Genomic DNA, 21113 nt, shown 5'->3' with positions numbered 1-21113 from the left:
ACGATACACTTCGTAAGTGATCACCCGAGATAAGGCTTAACACTGTTGAAACTCCTCTTCTTGGTTCTTTCGGTAAAGTCACGTAGAAGGGAAGTAATAAAATAATAAAAATAAAACATAATAAAATAATTCTCACGACGTTTCGGTCACAACGCAAGCAGCCGTCCTCAGATGAAGAACAGGTCTGTCAAGAAGACAGAGTCTGAATGACAACCCCAGGCTTGGAGCGTCTTTTTTAAGCTGGGGTTGTCATTCATTTTTATTATTTTATTACTTCCCTTCTACGTGACTTTACCGAAAGAACCAAGAAGATGAATCCCTGCAGTCACGAAAGCTTTAAATCGAAACTATTGAAACTATCGTGCCGAACTCAGCAGAATACTGTGTTTGTTGCAGGACACCGAAGACAGCGATGAAGATGAATTAAAGTCAAATGAAACCATTACTTCATCTGGCAATGAATCATCACAGGTGAGAGTGGTCCTGCCATGGAAAGCAAACATTTCAATGAAGCAACCCTCTTGTGGATAAAATGTTGTTTTGGATTGTTCTCTGGTCAACAATCTTTGTCGTGGCATTACAGACAACCCTAAAATCATGAGAATTGTGCACACGATGATGGCCGGTCACACCCGTGTTCATGTTCCACCGCATAGCAGAGGCCTTCTGCAGGGCCAGGCCGATGTCCTGACAGATCTGACTAACTCCCTCAACCTGGTATTGTGGCTTCAATCCTCACCCCCTACGCCTGTTTATCTGGAGTTTGCGTGTCTCTCGTCTCTCCCCGTGGTCGCGTCCACTTTTCTCTGGGTCCTCCGATTTGGCCCCTCCACATTTAGAATCAACATGACGCGTTTACGGTATTTGGCTGCTATACATTTCCACGCAGTAAGCCACTTCGTCGACCTATGATTTGTGGCCAGGTCGCTTCTGCAAAAAGACCTATAAAGCTGTGGGCCTTACCTGGTAAAATAAACAAAAAGTTTAGTTTTGAGTCACGTGGACAACTGGCTGCTGCATGCTCACAAAGGGGAATTAAATTTAAATACTTATTTTCAAATTTCGATTTAAAGCTTTCGTGACTGCAGGGAGTCATCTTCTTGGTTCTTTCGGTAAAGTCACGTAGAAGGGAAGTAGTAAAATAATAAAAATAAAACATAATAAAATTATTCTCACGACGTTTCGGCCACAACGCAAGCAGCCGTCCTCAGGTGAAGAACAGGTCTGTCGGAAAGACAGCTTCTGACAGACGCTGTCTTTCCGACAGACCTGTCTGACAGACGCTGTCTTTCTGACAAACCTGTTCCAAGAAGACTAATTTTCAAGTCCTTGTGCGTTCACCTGTTACTTTGAGCACTCTTGGTGTGCGTATCTTGCAGCCTGAGCCATTAAAAGTGGAGCCACCGCAGATTTCTTTGGACATCTCCGTGGAAAATGAGCCAAACGAAACGGCGGCAAAAGAGGTACCTTGATTCACACGTTGCATTCAATCATTACCATTACCGCTGCAGCATTAGATAGTATACTCTTAGTTCTCTCGGTAAAGTCACGTAGGTAAAAAATGAAATTAAAATTAATAAAAATAAAATAATAATAAGTATAACCCGTAAAAACAAAGTATTTCACTATAAATCCTTTATATGCGTGGCGGCTAGAGTCCTCTCGTCCTCTGGCTTGAGATGGCTGCCACCTATGGGTCAGATGATTGCATTGCACCATTAAGCAATTGGTAATTAAATATAATATGTTTTGTCCTAAAAAGTGTAAAATTTTGGAAAAAAAATTTCACGAACATTAATTGTCACGCACAACGAGTCTGTGTGGAAAATGTCAGCTCGATTGGATCACGGGAAGTAGGTTAAAAAACGACCGAAAGATTTGCACGGTCGTAAGCAAGCAAGCACGCAAGCACGCAAGCAAGCAAGCGAACTTAATATAAAGGATTTAAAAATCACGACGTTTCGGAGGCAACACAAGTCTCCGTCATCAGGTTGGACCGTCACAGCCAGATTTGCTGCATCAAGTGAGGCAGGGATTCAAGATGCAAGCTCTTAAATACAAGTTAAGGGGGAGGAGAGGGGGGGGGGCTTATCAGAATGTGGTAGCCAATGAATGGAACGTATCGGGAGGGGGGGCGGGGCTAAAAGAGGGCACGAGGTGCTCGTAGGCGTCGACGTGTTTGTGCGCAAGTCACCTAGGGCCTCCCCTAGGTCGACTCAGCCTCAAATGAGTACCTGGTGCGGTATGTAAACATCGCCGATAGGGAGACAAAGGCGGTTGAGCGTGGCGCTGGCCACCCACCCCCTCGTGTACTGTTCCGGCCTTCATTGGTGCTCGCTAACAGCACTTGCCTCTACAGTCTGTTAAGGCTATACGGGGGATCTTTGTCTTTTATCTTTGTTGTTGCACATGATAACGTATTGGAAGGGGGGGGGGGCTAAAAGAGAGCACGGGGTGCACGTGTACGTGGACATGCCTGTGCACAAGCACCTATTGATGCACATGATAGAAAAGAACGAAAATGCCCATGTTTATAGCAGTGTTGGCTGACAATAAAGAGAGTACCGTTAAACGCTGGGGATGTTACAATACGCACATGTAAAGGAATATTCCTCATCCACTGCTGGACGAGAACCTCTCCACACCGTGGAGGTCACGGGAGTTATTTGACCGTAAAACCTCCGTGCTGGTCAGTGCATGTTGGTGAGGGGTAGCAAGCAAAGATGTGCAAGTGCAAAGGTTTGTAAGGATGGGTTTTGCTGACCATCACATAGCACCGCAGCAGCCTATCACACCTGGTATGCATGGTGGTCGCCCATCCGAGCATAACCCTGGCTGAGCTTCTAAGTTCTGATGAGACTGAGCACATTTTTTGGGCAATCTGGTCTTCGGACATGTGTATAATTATACAGTTGAAGTTGATAATATAGAGCAGGTAAAAGTTGAATAACGTTATATTTATGCTAAAGCTGCATAACCATTCTTCCAGAGCCAGATCTGCAAAAGCAGACTTTTTTGTTTTATACTCGTTGGTTTTTTCGGTAAAGTCACGTAGGTTAAAAAAGAAAACAAATAAATGAAATCACGACGTTTCGGAGGCAACACAAGCTTCCGTCTTGAGGTGAAACCGTCACAGCAAAATTGCTGTATCAAGGTGATACAGCAATTTTTCTGTATCAAGGTGATACAGCAATTATGCTATATCAAAGTGATACAGAAATTTTGCTGTATCAAGGTGATACACCTGAAGACGGAAGCTTGTGTTGCCTCCGAAACGTCGTGATTTCATTTATTTGTTTTCATCTTTAACCTACGTGACTTTACCGAAAAAACCAGAGTATGAATCCTTGCAGTCACGAAAGCTTCAAATCTAGAAAATGTGTTTTAATCCATCACACGATTGGATTTGGCGAGGAAAATGAGACATCACCAACACGCAAAGTTTTTTGTTGTTGCTGTTGTTCAAGTTTCACTGTCCACAGCCAACCAAGAAAGAGAAGCCTGCGGATAAACTACCGCCAGCCGTCTCCCGATCGGCAAGCCAGCGCAGCGTGTGCTACGGTACGACCATCAGATTCAATAAACGTTCCACGATGTTGCTTTTCTGCGACTTTCCCATTAGGCTCGGTTCGAAATAACCGTTTATTGCATCGAAAAAAAGAGAGCACACATGGTTACCAGCGTAAGCTGCTGGATATTTGGAGTCTGCGTTATCCGTGGTCGCGTGGATTTTTCTCCGGGTCCTCCAGTTTTTGCCTTCCACATTCAGAATCAACGTGCGTTTCGGAGAGCGTTTGGCTGCTTTGCATTTCCACGCGATTAGCGACTTCGTTGCGCTGTCATGTGGCCAGGTCGCTTCTGAAAAAGAGCTATGTAGCTCAGTGGGCCTTACCTGGTAAAATAGAGTTTAGTTTATAGTTAACCAGCGCTTTGAAATTACCAATATAACATTGAGCTCAGTATTTTTATTCTTTTCCATCTCCTTCATCAGCTTCTGCTCCGATGGGGGGTCAAATGAAGTCCCAGCACTTATCCGCTTGGCACCAATAATTCGCACCGCTCATGTTTAACCTGTCCTGCTCCACGTCCTTCTTCCATGGTCTATCCAGCCGCTCTGCATCTCGTTCCATCTCCTCTGGCGGGTGCTGCTCTCATTTCTGGGTCAACTCATGAGACCACAAGCACACACCATCCCAAACGACTCGTCTTTAATTGTCCGTTTCTTGCCACAGGGCCGGATTAAGGTTCTTGTAGGCCCTAGGAACTTGTGTTTTGTAGGCCTTCAGTGATGACTCTTGAAAGTTGGTACTGCTGCTGCCGCATGTTACTACTACCACCACTGTCACTCACTCGATTGTGCGAAAAACACCGTTTGCAGATGTTATTCGCTAATTTTGCACTGAAGACAATCTCGAAAAGTTCATCTCCATTGTTAATTTCTCACCTTGTGAAAAAAAAAAATTGCCATGCCTCTGTATATAAACTGTGCTTATTCTTGCAATATAAATATATTGAAGAAACCTTTATCATACCAAAAAATAATCGGCCCTTTAGTTTTTATAGGCCCAAGGCAGCGTGCCTTTTGAACAGCTGCATGCGTTATTTTCTGTAATCTAGATACTCCCAATATTCCTCTTCACCAACTGTATTACCATTAAATTTACCTGCCACCATCATAATTTAGCATGAACAATTGCAATTAAACCCAGAGCTTAAAAGTCAACATGAGCATATTCTCTGGAAAGACGCTCAAGGTGAAAACTAAAACATCATGCCTGGTGTCAATAAACTTATACAAATTACACCACACACTGGACTATAAATAATACACCCAGACTTGTTTTTCTCAAAATACAAGGGGGTGATAAAAAAAAAAGTGCATCAATCTGGGGAACAGAAAAAAAACACGGCAACCCATGGAATTATCCGCACCACGAGCACAACATGTACCAATCCTCCCAAGCGCGTTTTCCAGGACTGGGCAGCTCGTACTGCGTGTGCGGGGGCTGCTTCCCCGACTGCCGGGCGTACATCGGCCACGCGGGCGACAGCGAGCCGACGCGCAGACGCAAGTGCCAGTCGCTGCTCATGGGCCTCCTGATGGGCACTCTCGTGTTCGCGGCGCTGCTAGGCCTCATGGCAGCCCTCGGTGAGCAATCGGCAACGAAGGTGCTTCATGGTTCACCCTGAACCGCATCCACTGCACAAACCATGGCGGATAAAAAAAAGGGAATACCTGATGCACAAATGGAACATAAAAAAAACTCCAGTAGTGTGCGACTGTGGTCATCCAGATCAGACCGTACGTACATAACGCTGCAAAGCCCCGATCCACAAATAACAGGTCCCTGCGGGGTGGGCTGGTACGAACGAATAACCAAAGAATATAAACATAATGTATTATTACACTTGTTTAGCCAGGAAAGCCTCACTGAGTCTAAAGGTTTTTGTAGGGTCCTGCCAAGTGTTTGCAGAAGGGGGCGATGTTGCTACACCTAATCGGACGATACAAAGGGAGAGTTTGAGGCCTAGTTCTAGGCTTTAGGCCTAGCTGTAGGCTTTAGGCCGCTGTGAGTTAATTTTTTATTTAAATGTTTTAATTATTAATGTAAAAGCTTTAAATTTAAATGTTTCTATTTAAAAACATCAGGGAATGTAACATTGTTAAACATTAACTCCCTTTCACACACGCGGGGGTACGATACGAAGGGAGAGTTTGAGGCCTAGTTCTAGGCTTTAGGCCTAGCTGTAGGCTTTAGGCCGCTGCGAGTTAATTTTTAATTTAAATGTTTTAATTAAAAGCTATCTCAGGGAATTATAAGGGAATGTTACACTTGTTTAGCCAGGAAAGCCTCACTGAGTCTAAAGGTTTTTGTAGGGTCATGCCAAGTGTTTCCAGTAGGGGGCGATGTTGCTACACCTAATCAGACATCGGACGGACGATATAATCTATTGTAGGCTGGTTCACTTCGTTCCTACCAGTATTATAGAGACATCACAGAAGATACACTCCGCTCGCTGCTCCTGACGCAGTCATCTGGCTTGACCACCTGAACGCGAGATTGTAGTTGTTGCTCTGCCGTCGACAGCAGTCGTACGAAAGAAGACCATCGCATCCCCCCCAGCTCCTCCTAAACCGCTCAACTCCGAACGCACACCCGCACGAACTTTCGGCAAGATTTTTCCACCTACGTGTTACTCAGCGGTGTGTTCAGCATAATGTTCAAAGTGCGGTGGACACTCTAAGGGCAGGGAAGGTCATGAGAGCGAGCCGTGTCCAGTTTCACCGCTTGCGTGCAGGCGATGAACATGCACACACAAGAGAATGCCACACTATTAACAAACCTACCGAACACCAGCAAGCCCGCAACTCTTAACGAGGTGAGCGGATGGAGGTGGGCGGAGAGGGGTGGCAAAGATTTCGGGGTGAGCGGTCCTCTCAAAGTCGCGCGAGCCTTTGATGAAGCCGTACCTCATCCACTTTTCTACCCAATCCTCCACTCTCACCATCTTCATCATTCACGATATTAGGAAAGCACTGCACTTTTAAATCCAGATTTTAAAATACTTGTTTATAACCGTTTAGTTTGTCCTCCCCCCCCCCCCACCTCCGATCGGCACCATTGGCTACGTACAGTGCGAAGGAAGTTCAACATACATACGTAACAGAGGGTCAAACGTGTGCTCCAGTCAGTTTCTGAAGCTTGTGCAGTGAAACATCACACGATGCCGAACACACAGCACAACCTGAGAACACATCGGAGCTATACGGCAGAACCGTGAGAACTTGAGCAGTATAACCTCTCCCGAATTCTTGTTCTCCCATGGGAACATTTTGTACCCTCCCACCCCACGGCTCGCCACTACATTGGTTGGACAAAGGACGAAACATACGGACTGTCTAATGTAAAACTATACGAAAAGAAAACTAGGCAACTGTTGCACAAATTCGTTTGCAAGGTGGTTTAAAATGAAAGTTTCAGTCGAAAGTGTATGAGAAGACTTGTATGCATTTGTTTGTTATAAGGTGAAGTACACTCACTTAGGAGTGATTGATCCTGTCCCTTGCCAGGAAAGGAACAGCCACCACTGAGGTTTCTCATCGTGAACACGACCAACAGCACGGAGGAAGACAGGACGTGAGGACTGCTGTTCGCCATTTGACAGTTTAGCCATGATAACACTTTAATGTTTAAAAAAACATCAATGTATAAAATTTTAACGTCCAAAATTGTTGCATCGCAAGGCATATTGTATTACACTACCGTATGTTAAAAAACAGATACCAACCGTGCATTTGCATTTTACTTGGAACTTTTTTTCCGTTTTTCTTGTGAAAATAAATCTTTTTACTGTGTGAACCCTCTCTAATCATTGTCTATGGCAACTGAAAAAAACTATTACAATATCTATAACGAAATATTCATTTATAAATGATATAACACAAACTCAAATAGAAGTACATTTTTTTTATTTTCCACGGACGGTTTATACATTCTGCCACATGTCAACTCATACTTCAAGCAACTGCAGCACCTGCCCACCGGCAGATCAAACTCATTGAGCGATCGCTTACGACTCACACCGAAATGTTGCGTATAAAAAAGGTATTAACCTTCAAGGCCCACTGTACGCTCGTGATACAGCGACTCTTTCATACATTCCTGTTTGTCTAATCGTCTTCCTGCTTGGATTTCTTCTTTTTCTTCTTCTTCTCCGAAGAGGGCTGCACGCAGACAATAAAGACAACCAGTGAGTTACAACAGACTCGATCAGAAACACGACTATTCACGCAGGGGCAAGTGGCTCTATCCACAAGCGGTAGAAGGTTGAACGTCTACCCCCCCACCCCCACTTCAGTCAGTTGAGGGGGGGCTACCCCCCGCACGTGAGGGAGGGAGGGGGGCCATCCCCCCCTCCCTCACGTGCAAAAGGGAGGCACGCAGGAGTGGGGACTGTACAGGTAGTCCTCTACTTTCGATGGAGATGCGTTACGACGACCCCATCGTAAGTCAAAAATATCGTAAGTCGAAGATGGCCAAGCCTACCTAGGAGTCTTAAAGAATGGTGATAATTTAGCAAGACAGAGCAATTTAGAGTACCGTACCGTATAAACTATAGACTGTATGTATTTATTAATTACAATACTGTATTGCACAGTAAAATGTAAAAAAACAAGGTAAATTCTTAGCTTACCTATATGAACTGCAATTTAATAGAAAGTTTTTTCAGGAAACAATCCTATCTGCTATAAAAAAAAACTTTTAACATGCGTACATCTCGTACCTCGCACGCTGCTGCGTTTGCCTGCCGCGCGAAATTTAAAACATTTTACAATTTTGTCGTATCGCTATCGCCATCGCAAGATCGAAATATCGTAAGTCGGACCATCGTAACTCGGGGACTATCTGTATTATAAAAAAAGTTTTGCTGGCTGGTTAGACGGAGGGGGTGGACCAGTAATGTCCAAAGGGCGTGCGCGCGCGGGGCTGCGAGTAGCCTCCAAAGTTTTGCAAACGGCTTCACCTGCGCAGGGGACACGCTGGGAAGCTCTTCCTCGTCCTGCTCTTGATGCTTTTCCTTCTTAGATTTCTTTTTCTTGCTTGGAGTCTCCGTCTCTTTAGATTTGACGAGAGAGGGGCACACGGCAATTAGACAAAGTGGAATTAGTCACGCGCAATGACCTGCGTTGCACGCTTTACGGACGCCACGAAAAAAGTCTGTTCAAAGGGCGAGGTAACAACAGCAATATTTGCATTTTTAGCGACCGGAGGAGGGGGGGGGGCAGGAGCAAACCGGTTTCAGCAGGGAATACATAAAGCGGCAAAACGCAACCGCATTGCCCATGCAAAAAAACGGCGTATGCTATGGAAATATATGCAAATAGAGCAGCTAGCTCCTTTCAATGCCTACCTTCCACCTCCAGGGACTTTTCTTTCTTCTTCGGCGTTTTGTCTGCAACGTCCTCGTCGCTCTCAGACTCGGCGGCCGCGCGTTTCTTTTTTGACGACGATGGGGTGGAAGCTTTTGTGAGCCCCGAGGGTTGAAAAGCGCAAGACAAAAAACAAATCGTGAATCTCACATCACCGATGCAAAAATGAGGGTTGAAAATGTCAGTGCACGAGGGCCCGTCTATAGCAAGTGGCACGTCAACTCTCGTAAAGATTATACTTTACGAACAAATCCTTTAATCTTAAGTTGTGTTGCTATTCGGGACTTGCCCTATAAAAAGGGCCAAATCGATCAAAGGAGGGTTACCAAAAGCCTCAAAGATGAAAACCAGCGCTAAAAAGGATTTAGAAAAAAACTGCGTCATCTCACAGCGAGGCTTGAAATGCAGTTCAATTATTGATCATTACTCTGAAGAACACTGCTGGGACACGTGTTGTAAAAGCAACGGAGAGAATCCGTATGCGTGCGCGATACGTTTAACCTCGCTTCGAGAGCATTCCGAACACAAGCATGTCTCCCTCGATCCTCCCCCCTCCCCACCTTCTGCCTCGGAAGCCTTGTCCTTTTTCTCCTTCTTTATCTTTTTTGGTTGTTGCTGCTGCATGTCGTCAACGTCCTCCACCTCCTCGATCTTGCGCTTCCTCGACACCGACGGGAGCGTTGAGTCACCGGACGGGTCGTATGTCCTCACCATGCTGGGGAGAGAGGGAGGGGGGAGGGAAACAAGACAAACCCCGTCCAAACCAGCTTGTGATCGAACCGAGACAAACCGCGTGTGAAAAAGGTCAAACTTACTCTAAAAAAACCGCACACCTAAAAAAATCAATAACCTTTACACGCGCGTACGCATCGTCAAATATTCTGGAGGACAATTAATTGTTTTTTGTGCTCTTGCCGTTTTTATTTTGTAAAGCAAGGCCCTCAGAAGAGGTAGTGACTGATAAAACCCTCATTATTAATCAGGTTATCATACAAGTATCATCAGCGGGCCGCATATAAAAAAGCAACACATAGGCAAAAGCACAACTTTATATTCACATAAGTTGTAAAAGCCTCACGGAGTCTCAAAGAGCGATTTTCAGGGAGCGGGGTCCTGCTACGTGTTCACAGTCAGGCAGTAAAAAGGATTGGTTTGTGTTTTTGCAATTCTGGAGATGTGACAAAAGCTTAACAACAAGGCCTTTGTCCAGCAGCGGATTGACCATGGCTAATAATAATGATGATGTACACCTAACTCACCTCTTGTGCTGGTACTTTTCAAACTTGGGCAACGCTTTGCCCGTGCCGCTGATTCGCTGAATCTGAAAATGAATCAGATAGGATAAAACAAAAAGTCTTAAGATGGCTATGTAAGTGGCAAGGCATTGTAGCAAGCGAGGTTCTCAACTGTAGTGACAAGCTCTCAGGATTTAACAACACTGAATTTTTTGATTTAAAGCTTTCGTGACTGCAGGGATTCATATTCTTGGTTCTTTCGGTAAAGTCACGTAGAAGGGAAATAATAAAACACAAATATAAAACAATAAAAATTCTCAGGTGTGAAATCCACAGCTGTGGATTTCACACCTGATGATTGCTTGTGTTGCAGTCAAAACGTCGTGAGCATTTTTATTGTTTTATATTTGTATTTTATTATTTCCCTTCTACGTGACTTTACCGAAAGAACCAAGAATAACAACAACACTGTTCAGCACAATGTCCAAACATGCTGGGGGAGTCTTTTTCAACGGTTTTATTTAACGTCACTTGTGTTTGTAGTGGTCAAATCTTGTGATCAATCAATCAATTCCACATTTTGCACACGTACTCAGATCCGGTGACAATGCATGCCTGTATGAAAATCGGCATCAATTCATCAATTACTTCGCTACTTTAAAGCAATTAACATTTTTGTATGGACGCCTTATTATTTGTATATATTTTTGTGTAAGTCAAAAACGCAGTGGTCCCTAAACTGTGGAATCGGCTCGCACAAAACGCAGGCGCCGTGTGTCTCAGGCACCAATGACGTACCTTCTCCGACCGTGAGCTAAACGTAAGTTGTTAATAAAACCGTTGATTTTAAAAAACTTTTTTAAAGGAGTTTTCCTAAGCAACTTAATTGCGTTCCTGAGGAAGCTGCAAAACGGTCCCGTCACGGGGAGTGAAACGGGGGACATGTCGAAGGACGCACGCGGTAACCCTGAAAACACGTTGAATGAGTTGCGCAGTGTGCGCCCCACGCAGTAACCGTTTTATATTCACATTTTGTACGAAGGTTAAATAAGACCCCACATACACACTCGGGCAGGTGCAGCAGCATTTCTTACCCCCTTGTCTTCCAGCTCCCGGAGCCTAGCCTCCAGCTTGGTCCGGTTTTCAAGGCCCATCTCGGACGTCGTATCCTCCCCAAGCGCATCGTAGCGGATCGCCAGAGCGGACTTTGCTGCAAGCATTCGCGAGATCTGTCACGTAAAAAAAACAAAGCACTCGTGGTTTGGAAAGCAAATACAATTCCCAACTCTTCCAAGCTGTCTGGGCCAGTTTCGAAACAGTAGGCCAATATGTTTTAGAGAGGCTTTCTAGAGCTCCCACTAGTGGAGCATTGGCGTGAGCAAGCACTTGCCGGGCTACACCTTTGGCTTTTATAATTACCAAATCGTCCTCGGATGCCCATGACAATTGAATGCAGCTGTAATAAATGACGAATATGCATTCGCTAGAAATGCCTGCACTTGACCAGATTACTTAAGCAATTCCCAGTACGTGGGGGAAATAATAGAGGAGTTCATGGGCAATCAATTGGTCGTGCAAGCATTAAACATAAAAAAACACTTTAAAAATTACAACGTAAATTTCCTCTCAACTGCACAAAAATAATATTTATGTTCCTTATATTTTACAAGGGTAGGCTCAATTTAAGTGCCAGGTAGATTATTACACAATGCAGAACCAAACGATGGCAACGGCTTTAGGAAGCCTCCACACAGCAGTTTAATGGATCATGGCCAACGATGATGCTTTGCAACAGCCTTTAAAACACTACCGCAGTGTACTCACCTTTCCTTTGTTCTTTGGTGTCGTCTGTCCCACCAGCGAGGCGTGGTAGATGAGGCCGTACTTGGGAGTGTCGTGCTGGGTCTTGAGGGCCCTGAAGAGAGCCTTCTCTGCCCCCAAGATCTGTACCGTAGAAGCCGGGTGCTTTGCCAAGTTCAGCAGGGAGCCTTTTAAACGATGGCACAAACAGAGCGAATGAGCGGACGGAATTCACAGAGACGGCAAATGTGCCCCGAACACGAACGATATCAAAAAGCAATGTTCCACGAAGTGACGCCAGTGCCAATTTTCCACTGGCAGATGCGAGCCATGCCAGCATTGGGCCCTCTTGTCGTAGACGTGCGGTTTGCCGCTGGCTATTTGAAATGAGAAGCTGGCTTCACAAGGCCAAGCGGCGGGGAATCACCTGCGTGGGCGATGAGACGAGCTCCCACCAGCTCTCCCACCATGATGGTGAGGTTGGGAGCGATTGCCATCATGCGGTTCTTCAGGTAGTCGTACAGCTGGGCTCGGTACTCTGTGATCTCAATCACCTGAAAGGCGCACGTACCACAACGAAGCAAACGCGAGGATAGATTTTAGCTAAGATTTTGTCATGTTTGTTTCGAACTAGGCGAAACAAACCAAGGTCCATCCTCTAACAAGTTAGCGGCAAAGGTTTGAGTCTGAAAAGCAAATCAACCTCTTTGCCGATTAGATTCCCTGAAGACATCTTAAATACTCGTATTGAGTTATGGCGATTTTTAATCGTTTACAAAAGCAGCGACGCGTACACAAATCCTTATTGGAGAGTACTCCCTCAATAGTGGTAACTTTAACACAACATACGCATAAGTGAAAGTATTTCCAGATTTACACGCCAACAACAACCGAGTTGCTTTCCTAGTGCACGTTAGCATGCTGTCCATGACGTATGTATGTGCAGCCCGCAAACGTATTCTATTAACTCAAAAAAAAGGTGGGCAACACGTTGAACAGATTGTCCACCAATGAAATCGGTTGGTGTGCAAGAGCTAGATGGATTATCGGAGTGCACGACCAAGAGATATGGGCTATGGCCTGGGGAGGCCTGGCATTTATCCATCAGTGGCTAGATCGTGAACCGGTGGCGACATTCTACAAAACACCGATGCAATTGTGAAGAAGACTAAAAACACAGCAGGGTTCCTCGGACCTGTTCAGAGAGGAAGGTGATGTTTGTGATGTCCTCGTCCGACACCTCGGTGCCCATGGAGATCTCCGCCGCAGCTTTGACATCGGCTTCAACCTCCTCGGGCACGATGTCCGACAGGTCTGTGGTGGCTGCGTTCGTTCGGAAACCTGCACCGGCAAACACACCAGAATGTAATACCCTACACGCACGTGACAGCGAAACGAACCGTGCTCCTAGGGACCGAATGCAAACGCGAACAGGGTGCCTCACACAAAGACACATTTGTTGTTACTTAATTGCTTGCACTCTAAACATATCTGCGTGGTTATGATAGTTAACTAATATAGATATTAATATTATATTTTTTTATAATGACACTTTTCCCCTATAGTATGCAGCCTCCTTTTTTCCAATGGGCATGGCGCAGCAGGTCAAGGCTCAAGGCCTGAAGAGCTACACTGGATATGGGCAGGAGTGAGATTGACGATAGCAGGGGTTTGATAGCAACAGATATACAATGACTAACGATGGTAGTGAAGCAGGCCTCAGTTGAGGTAGTGACTGATAAACCTTCAGAATTCATCAGGTTATCGTATGAGCATCATCATCGGCCGGCATGGTCATAGCAGAGGTGCCATTCTAACACTCGTAACAGTGTATTTATGCAGAAGCTCATCGCAGCTCAGCCATGGTGGCAAGGGCAGAGCTAGTTTTGCTTCTTGGCGTTGGTAAGAGCAGACGTACCCATCTTCTTGATCGTCTTGCAGTAAGCCAGGTTGTCGGTGACCACCTTTCCCAGCTCGGGGAAGTGCCAGCCGTACCACTCCCGGCAGCGCATGACGTAATTGTTCAGCTCCTTGTCGAGATCATCCAAGAGGGCTGTGTAAAAAAATAAAGCAAAAAATCGGCGAGGTTATATATTATTCGGAAAGTTTTTACTCGTGTAGGGAAAAAAGAAAGAGGAACGGCAAAGGGAAGGGAGATTTAACACGTAGGCTTTCGCGACCAATATTATTAATAATAAAGTTTTTTGGTTAAATCGCGTTATTTATAAATGTGTCGTAACCCTCCACCACCCGACATGGCCAATCAGCAAAAAAAGTGTCACGTTGATAAAAGACAAATAGTTCACTACTTTAGTCCACCGGTGTGTTGAAGAGTGAAACCACAACATTTACAATTTTTGAGTACGACATTTCGCTGGTAATTGCATCGGGCATTCTGGCGAATTGCCCGATGATGCTGGATGCAATAACCAGCGAAACGTCGTACTAAAAAATTGTAAATGTTGTGGTTTCACTCTTCACCACACCGGTAGGCTAAAGTAGTGAACTATATGTCTTTTGTCAACGTGACACTTTTTTTTTGCTTATTGGCCGTGTCGGGAAGGGAGATGTTGGGACGCATGTCCGCAAAACGCGACTCGGAATGTGGAACAGGAAAAAATAAGGACCACCGGGCAGGAAGGGGAGGAGGACTGATCAGGTCAAGATGTCGGGGGATGAGAATGTGGTGAGAGGGGAAGGAATAATTGGGAGAGAAGGAGCAAGCGTAAGTGAGGTGCACGGAGGAGCAGTGTTTTCACAGGGGGAAGAGAGAAGGGGAAGGACTAAAAAAAAGTGGGGGTGGCCACACAAGTCACACGATTTATGGGAGTCTCAAGCCGATTTCGCTTTAAGGATTGTGATTGCATTCCACTTGTATTTGAAGTGGATGCAACTATTCTCATGGTATCACTTACATATGGCCTGGACAATCATCGTGTCCACCTTGTCCGGGCTGAACTTGAGCTTGTACCGTGATAAGCTGACAATAAAATGTGAAAAGAATCAGACATTAGGGGGACATGCAGGAAACGTTCCTGAAAAGCCAAAGCAAGATTATTTGTTATATACACTGCTTTAGAATACAGCTAAAATTGCGAGCGGCCAGAACATCTTCATTCATTTCCCGAGCTCGTTATCATTAGACCTATAACGACTCGCCATCCTCCAAATCAGTTGAATTGTTACAAGTCAATTAAATGAAAACAAATATGTAAACATTGTGGTGCATTATAGCACCTTTAGTGGATGAACTATGAACATACAAATCCATTAAAACGAATTTTACACGATCTTTTCCCCTACAGTAAAAAAGCAGGCCTCAGTTGAGGTAGTGACTGATAAACCTTCAGGATTAAGTCAGGTTATCGTATGAGCATCATCATCGGCCAGCAGGGTACATTAAAGGCACACAACGTGCGGTCAAAGAACTCTACAAAGAGACATTGTGAGCAAAATCATCGAATCATTTACACCTCTTGTCATCACAAAAAAACGTTCACATTCGTTAACTGCTCATTAAGGAATACAAACCTGCAGACCAATATTATCCAGCAGCATTTGTTTAAGCAATCAAACTCTGGACCGGTGTGACCTACTGTTCAATTAAAAAAGCACCCAAATGTTTACATAGAATGCTATTGCCAACTTGTTTAACAAGATGAGACCTAGAAGGCTAAAACCGGTCCAGAGTTTGCTTGCTTAAACAAATGCTGCTGGGCTACATTGGTCTGGAAGGCTAATATGCTAAAACATTTTATTTATTTGTGGCTATAAAGAAGTAAAGAGGTCTGTTGATAGACATTAACAGAGCTGTGACTCTCATGGGTCTGGTACCTGTGCGCAAGACCCAAGGACATGGCGCTCATCTCGCGTGGATGGAGGCCCGTGATCAGGCTGTCGATCTGCGAGCGGATGCCTCTCATGAGCTCCGTCACCGCCGTGTTGTAAACACAACTCATGTTCAACTTGTCCTGAAACCAAGTAGAACAATAGTGCCGGTTACACGGGACCTCCTCCCAGCTGAAATCCCACCCACCACAAAGAAAAGGACATCAAAGCACCCGGAGTAACAGCTACTTTGACAGTTGCCTCAGAGGTAGTGACGAATTTCCAATAGATTCTGCATTTGTTATCAGATGGAAATGTGATGCATCATTGGCAACGTTCAATTCGATATTTCAGATGTAACGTTTTAAAAGCACCCTTCCCGAGTGTTGATCGACACCAGGAACGATGTCACCTGGACTTCCCTCCCATCATCTTTTTCGCAAGATTTATATCCCCTTACTCAAGACATTAAATGTGTTTGACCAATAATCTATTACACCTTTGATCGTACCATGCATTGCTGGCCGCTTGCCATTTTTGGCCTATGATCGACAACCCACAATTAAAAAAAAAAATGCAATGAACCAGGCAAGAGGGATAGACTAGTTTTAATTTCACCAGCAATGAAAGTTCAAATTAAGTATGGTTTACTAATAGGGTTTTCCCCTTTTTTTCTGGCAATAAAACTGACACCTTTTGCAAGAAATTATGCTTACATTAACCACAATACTTGCAGTCAAATGCAAACAAAAAACAATACTCTGATAATTTATATGAGACGAGACTCTAAAGAAAGCTGTCTCTGGTGTGGACCAATCAGTTTCAAAGACAATGCATAAATCATCAGAGCATTGTTTTTTGTTTGCATTTGACTGCAAGTATTGTGGTTAATGTAAGCATGATTCCTTGCAAAAGGTGTCAGTTTTGTTGCCAGAAAAAAGGGGAAAAACCCTATTAGTATATTTTGCTACTGGCAAAGGAGGTCCCATGATTAAGTATGGTTGTTGAATCCTTACCTTAATGGCTCCTCCCAGCTTGGCATCGGCGACTGCCAGCTGCTCATGCGCTTCTTTCGCCACCAGCTTTTTGAGCATCTTCTTCAGAGCTTTCCCCACCTTCCCTTCCACCGCCGCTGTGGCAGCTGCAGAGAGACGCCCGGCAGAGGTCGCAAACGGGTTTTGATTCCTTACCCGTACCCGGCCGCACCAGGGTCGCAAATGGGTACCCGTACCCGGCCGGGTACGGGTAGCCGTTCCCTACCCGTACCCTACCCGAAATGAGTGACAAACGGCCACTCACCAGTGACTCACGGCCTACCCGTACCCAGCCACACCAGGGTCGCAAACGGCTACCCGTACCCGGCCGGGTAAGGGTAGCCGGGTATCGGGTAGGGTACGGGTATCGGGTACCCGGTTGCGACCTCTGACGCCCGGTCAACTACAGCGGCGTTTACACTTGGCAGAACCCAGTCAGACACTGCTATGCGTCTCCTAAATAATTATTCAACGTACCAAGTCACTTCTGAGGCAATACACTCCATGGAAATGGCATTAAAGTGAATTGTTCTTCTGAATAATACGTCACTCACTTATGCAGAATTGTATTATGCCCTGAATACAATTGCAATCACCTCATATCATTCTAAAAGCAGCCCACATCATCAATTCTTCAAAGCTCAGCAGGTCCAAGTGTTTTTGGTGCTTAGATGGGAGACTGCCAGAGAACAGCAGGCGTTGCAAGGCTTAGGATGGGGACGTGGCCAGATGGCTGGAGGGCAATGTGGAGCACCTTGAGGGTTTTCTCCGGGTACTGTGGTTTACTCTAAGATGTAAAATACAGGGTGCTTCAAAAAAATGTTAACACTTCCGAGAATTTGCAACAATACCACAAGAAATGTGCCTCCGGGCTCTGGAGACCACCTGGAGAAGATTCCAGGCACGCGTTGACAATGATGGCGAACAAGTGGGGACTTTGTGAAGCTATTAACATACAATTGTTATGTTACAGTGTATTATCCGTTCTTCTTCCATGAAAAACGAGTCCCATACAAGAGTTAACATTTTTTTGAAGCACCCTGTATTAATTGACGGATGTGGTCAGACTTATATCTTCAAGCAAAAACCTTCCTGAAAATAGTCTTAAAAACCGATTAGTTTTTTTTCCTGGGAAAAAGACATGACGTTATTGTACGTAAGACTGTGCATGGGCATGAACATAACGTCATTGTTCTGTTGTCTCAGTGGTAGTGACGAATAAATCGTGCATCACTTTGCATTCAGTCTATAAATTCATGCATCATCGACAACAGTTTGCGAGCAGTGTAAAAAAAAATTGGCTAAATTGTACAAATTCAAAGACCGTTGTCCAAAGCCAGTGGCCTCACACGAGGATCACTCACCTGCGAGCGCGTCTGTTGTGTCTTTAAACTTTTCAAAGTGCTTCAGCTTGACGCTGCACAAAGTTTACAAGTGGGGGGGAAAAATAAAAATCATCCAGCGTATGACCAGACAACAGTGGCATTTCAACAGGGTGGATGGAGTAGCTAGACCAAGTAACTAGTTTTATATACTCCAGCACCTTAAGAGTAATCATGACTACTCCATTGATGAATTCTGTTTTACTATGTATAGCCAGTTGAGAGCATGGTACCATCACTATTCCATTTATGAATTATGTTTTACTATGTACAGTATAGCTAGGTGAGAGACTGATATTGCAAAGGAGACCTGGATTAAAAAATCAACACAGGAATGAACATAAAAGGTAATTTACATGGTCGATACAAACGAAATTCTACACAACCATCTCTTGAGTATTCTATAGATTTAAGTGTTTTAAAAAGAGACTGAATTCACTTAAGACACGCGATTAAATGAGATGTAACGATCCTTGGTAGATTCCCTTACTTTGTCTATTACATGACACTCTTTTTGCATTGTAAAAGTACCTTATGTAAACCATTAACGGGTCGTAAAATCCTCACATTCGTCACTTAAACTGCCTTGAAAAAGTATATAGTTTGCAACGTTTCGGTCGATTAGTCTTATTCAGAACGCACGGGGAGGCCAATTACTATTCTAACATTAATTTAAAACAGACCCTATAACACAATCCCATGCACGTTTAGTGGTTTTAAGACTCGATTTGAATCATTGAGTTTGCGAACTACCACCAATCTAAAAAAAATATCTTTCCAACCGCTATTCACCTATATATGCCCAATGTAAAAGTACAAATCCATTAAACAGAATCGTGGTCCCGGAAAAGTTTACTATCGAAGAGGCAGGTCAGATCAATCAATTGGTACTCCAAGCGCTGTACAAGGTGGTCCATATGTCTTGTGACCCCCCCCCCCCCCCCACTTATTATAAACTTAATATTTTTAAAAGGTAAAGTTTATTTAGATTAATATGCAAAGGGAATAACATGTTTTGGGGTCAATTAATTGGGGGATGGGGTCACAAGACATCTAGACCACCACCCTGTACTGTACTTTCAAGGCGGATTCACAGCTGCATATCTTACTCTAAGTATAAAAATCGATGCTAAACTTTACAGCTATTATTCACTTTTCTCTCCACGGTTCTTACATCTTATTCGCCTTCTCCGCCGTCTCGAAGTTCTTCCAGATGTTGTCCGCCTCCTGGATCTTCTTTTCGTCCAGCACCTGAGCACGTGGCAAGAGGATGAAAGCTAGAGGTTTGGCGCTCGCTCGTTAAAACACGCCGGGTTCTTCACCAGAACCTACAACATATTTATCCGAGCAAAAACCCCTTACAGTCTCCAGACCCAATATCGGTCCTGCATTTTTAAATCCTTTATATTAAGTTCACTTGCTTACTTGCTTCCGCCCGTGCAAATCTTTCGGTCGTTTTTTAACCCACTTCCCGTGATCCAATCGAGCTGACATTTTGCACACAGACTCGTTGTGCGTGACAATTTATTTTCGTGAATTTTTCCCCCAAAATGTTACACTGTTTAGGAAAAAATAAATTATATTTAATTACCAATTGCTTAATGGTGGCAGGCAATCATCTGACCCATAGGTGGCAGCCATCTCAAGCCAGAGGACGAGAGGACTCTAGCCGCCACGCATATAAAGGGTTTATAGTGAAAAACTTTGTTTTTACGGGTTAATTTTTTAAAGACAATGAATGGGAACGCGCCCGTCTCAGGCGAGAGATGGAGCGTTGGAATCAAAGCGTGTGCCAGCAGGTGCTCTCGTTGGGATTACATCGCAGAATCGTGAGATAGCTGGCGTCTAGAGTTCTTCATCATCCAGCAGTGGATTTCAACAGTTGATGGATATTTCTTTAAGCAAACTCGAAACTTCATTCGAGCTCTCATAAGCAGGATCAGATATTTGTACCAAATGACTTTCGCGACCGACATCATCCATAGTTTTATGGGGTTTGTATCGCGTAAATATAAATGTGTCGTTAAACCCGCCACCACCCGACAGAGCCAATTATTAAGGGTTGTTACGTAAACATAACGTGTCAAATCGTTACTACTACAGCACCCCGGTGTGCCTGGGAGTGCAAATCCACAAAATTAACAATCCAAGTACGACATCGCGCCAATAATTGCAACTAGCATCATCAGTAAAACATTGCGATTGTACAAAAAAATTCAACAAGCACCGCACATAAACTACGCAACATCACCAAAGAACAAGCTATGCTAGGTGGGGCAGTGGGAGGGGGGGCCAGGGCAAGAAGAGACGGGAGACATTCCAACGCATAACGGCATTGCGGTGGTGGGTGGGGGGGGGACCACGTTTCGGCTTAGGCCGCGTTCATTCCGCCGTCAACGCGATCGGGTAATCGGCGTAGGGGGCAAGCCGCAGCAGACCGCGATTGTCGGCCGGGCGAAGGCCGCTGCCACCAACGGGGAGAGCCCTCGCGTAGAACACCCGCCAGCCAACGTGGAGCGAAGGCCGCAGGAAGGCCCCTCGGCCAACTTGCAACCACGTGTCAGGCCAAAAATTTAGGCCTTAATTTTTGTTTTTTTTCTTTCGCGCAAAAAACACACTCTGGTACAGCGGACGCTTTTTACCTTAAAGATGGCATAGCCCGCCGCGGTCTCGAACAGGACGAGCATTGTCGCTGCGTTTTTGGAACGTTGCAAAAGCGGCGACGTTACAAACTTTCGACGGCTTCTGAAAGCGCCGCCGTCGTCGCTGCTGCTGCTGCGGTCCCGCGCACACAAAAACTCCCCACGTGTTACACACGAGTGCCGCGACCCCACTGCGCATGCGCGGAGAAGGCTCGTGACGTCACGGGGAATATGAAGCGCGGTGCGGTTGGTTGAGGGGT

The 21113-nt window shown here is 44.9% G+C and overlaps 2 protein-coding genes and 4 non-coding genes across 6 annotated transcripts in view; 1 reads left to right on the top strand and 5 right to left on the bottom strand.

The window, feature by feature from the left end:
- Nucleotides 1-7353, top strand: part of LOC133357439 (uncharacterized) — a 30920-nt gene extending 23567 nt beyond the window's left edge. The window contains exons 20-24 of the mRNA XM_061575391.1: nt 397-471; nt 1380-1463; nt 3483-3561; nt 4976-5149; nt 7073-7353. Coding sequence (XP_061431375.1) covers nt 397-471; nt 1380-1463; nt 3483-3561; nt 4976-5149; nt 7073-7143 — 483 coding nt within the window. The 3' untranslated portion in view covers nt 7144-7353. The remainder of the gene's footprint in view (nt 1-396; nt 472-1379; nt 1464-3482; nt 3562-4975; nt 5150-7072) is intronic.
- A 101-nt stretch (nt 7354-7454) lies between these two features.
- Nucleotides 7455-21052, bottom strand: NOP58 (NOP58 ribonucleoprotein). Its single transcript, XM_061575398.1, has 16 exons — nt 20854-21052; nt 19386-19462; nt 18194-18246; nt 16812-16936; nt 15802-15938; nt 14883-14947; nt 13886-14020; nt 13163-13308; nt 12395-12521; nt 11992-12155; nt 11262-11396; nt 10192-10253; nt 9493-9647; nt 8914-9024; nt 8527-8618; nt 7455-7726 (listed from the first exon to the last, which is right to left on the bottom strand). The coding sequence occupies exons 1-16, from the start codon at nt 20896-20898 to the stop codon at nt 7673-7675; spliced, it is 1683 nt and encodes a 560-aa protein (XP_061431382.1). The 5' UTR covers nt 20899-21052; the 3' UTR covers nt 7455-7672.
- LOC133359041 (small nucleolar RNA SNORD11B) lies at nt 13679-13758 on the bottom strand. The gene has a single exon (XR_009757144.1). It is a non-coding gene; the product is annotated as a small nucleolar RNA SNORD11B (small nucleolar RNA).
- On the bottom strand, nt 15279-15359 carry LOC133359044 (small nucleolar RNA SNORD11B). Its single transcript, XR_009757145.1, has one exon. It is a non-coding gene; the product is annotated as a small nucleolar RNA SNORD11B (small nucleolar RNA).
- LOC133359034 (small nucleolar RNA SNORD70) lies at nt 16046-16136 on the bottom strand. The gene has a single exon (XR_009757143.1). It is a non-coding gene; the product is annotated as a small nucleolar RNA SNORD70 (small nucleolar RNA).
- LOC133359026 (small nucleolar RNA SNORD70) lies at nt 18020-18107 on the bottom strand. Its single transcript, XR_009757142.1, has one exon. It is a non-coding gene; the product is annotated as a small nucleolar RNA SNORD70 (small nucleolar RNA).
- Nucleotides 21053-21113: the final 61 nt, after the last annotated feature.

The sequence above is a fragment of the Lethenteron reissneri genome, chromosome 7 (assembly GCF_015708825.2).
Source record: "Lethenteron reissneri isolate LAM-NWPU_2019-01 chromosome 7, ASM1570882v1, whole genome shotgun sequence".
Taxonomy (NCBI): domain Eukaryota; kingdom Metazoa; phylum Chordata; class Hyperoartia; order Petromyzontiformes; family Petromyzontidae; genus Lethenteron; species Lethenteron reissneri.
Note: the sequence above shows the minus strand (reverse complement) of the source record. Positions and strands in the feature narration are given on the sequence as shown.

Coding starts and splice junctions, on each gene's coding strand:
- NOP58 (XM_061575398.1), bottom strand. CDS start 20,898: ATGCTCGTCCTGTTCGAGACCGCGGCGGGCTATGCCATCTTTAAG. Junction 18,247..19,385: donor GCGGAGAAGGCGAATAAGAT/GTAAGAACCGTG, acceptor AACTTTGTGCAG/CGTCAAGCTGAAGCACTTTG. Junction 14,021..14,882: donor GATGATTGTCCAGGCCATAT/GTAAGTGATACC, acceptor TTTTTTACACAG/CCCTCTTGGATGATCTCGAC.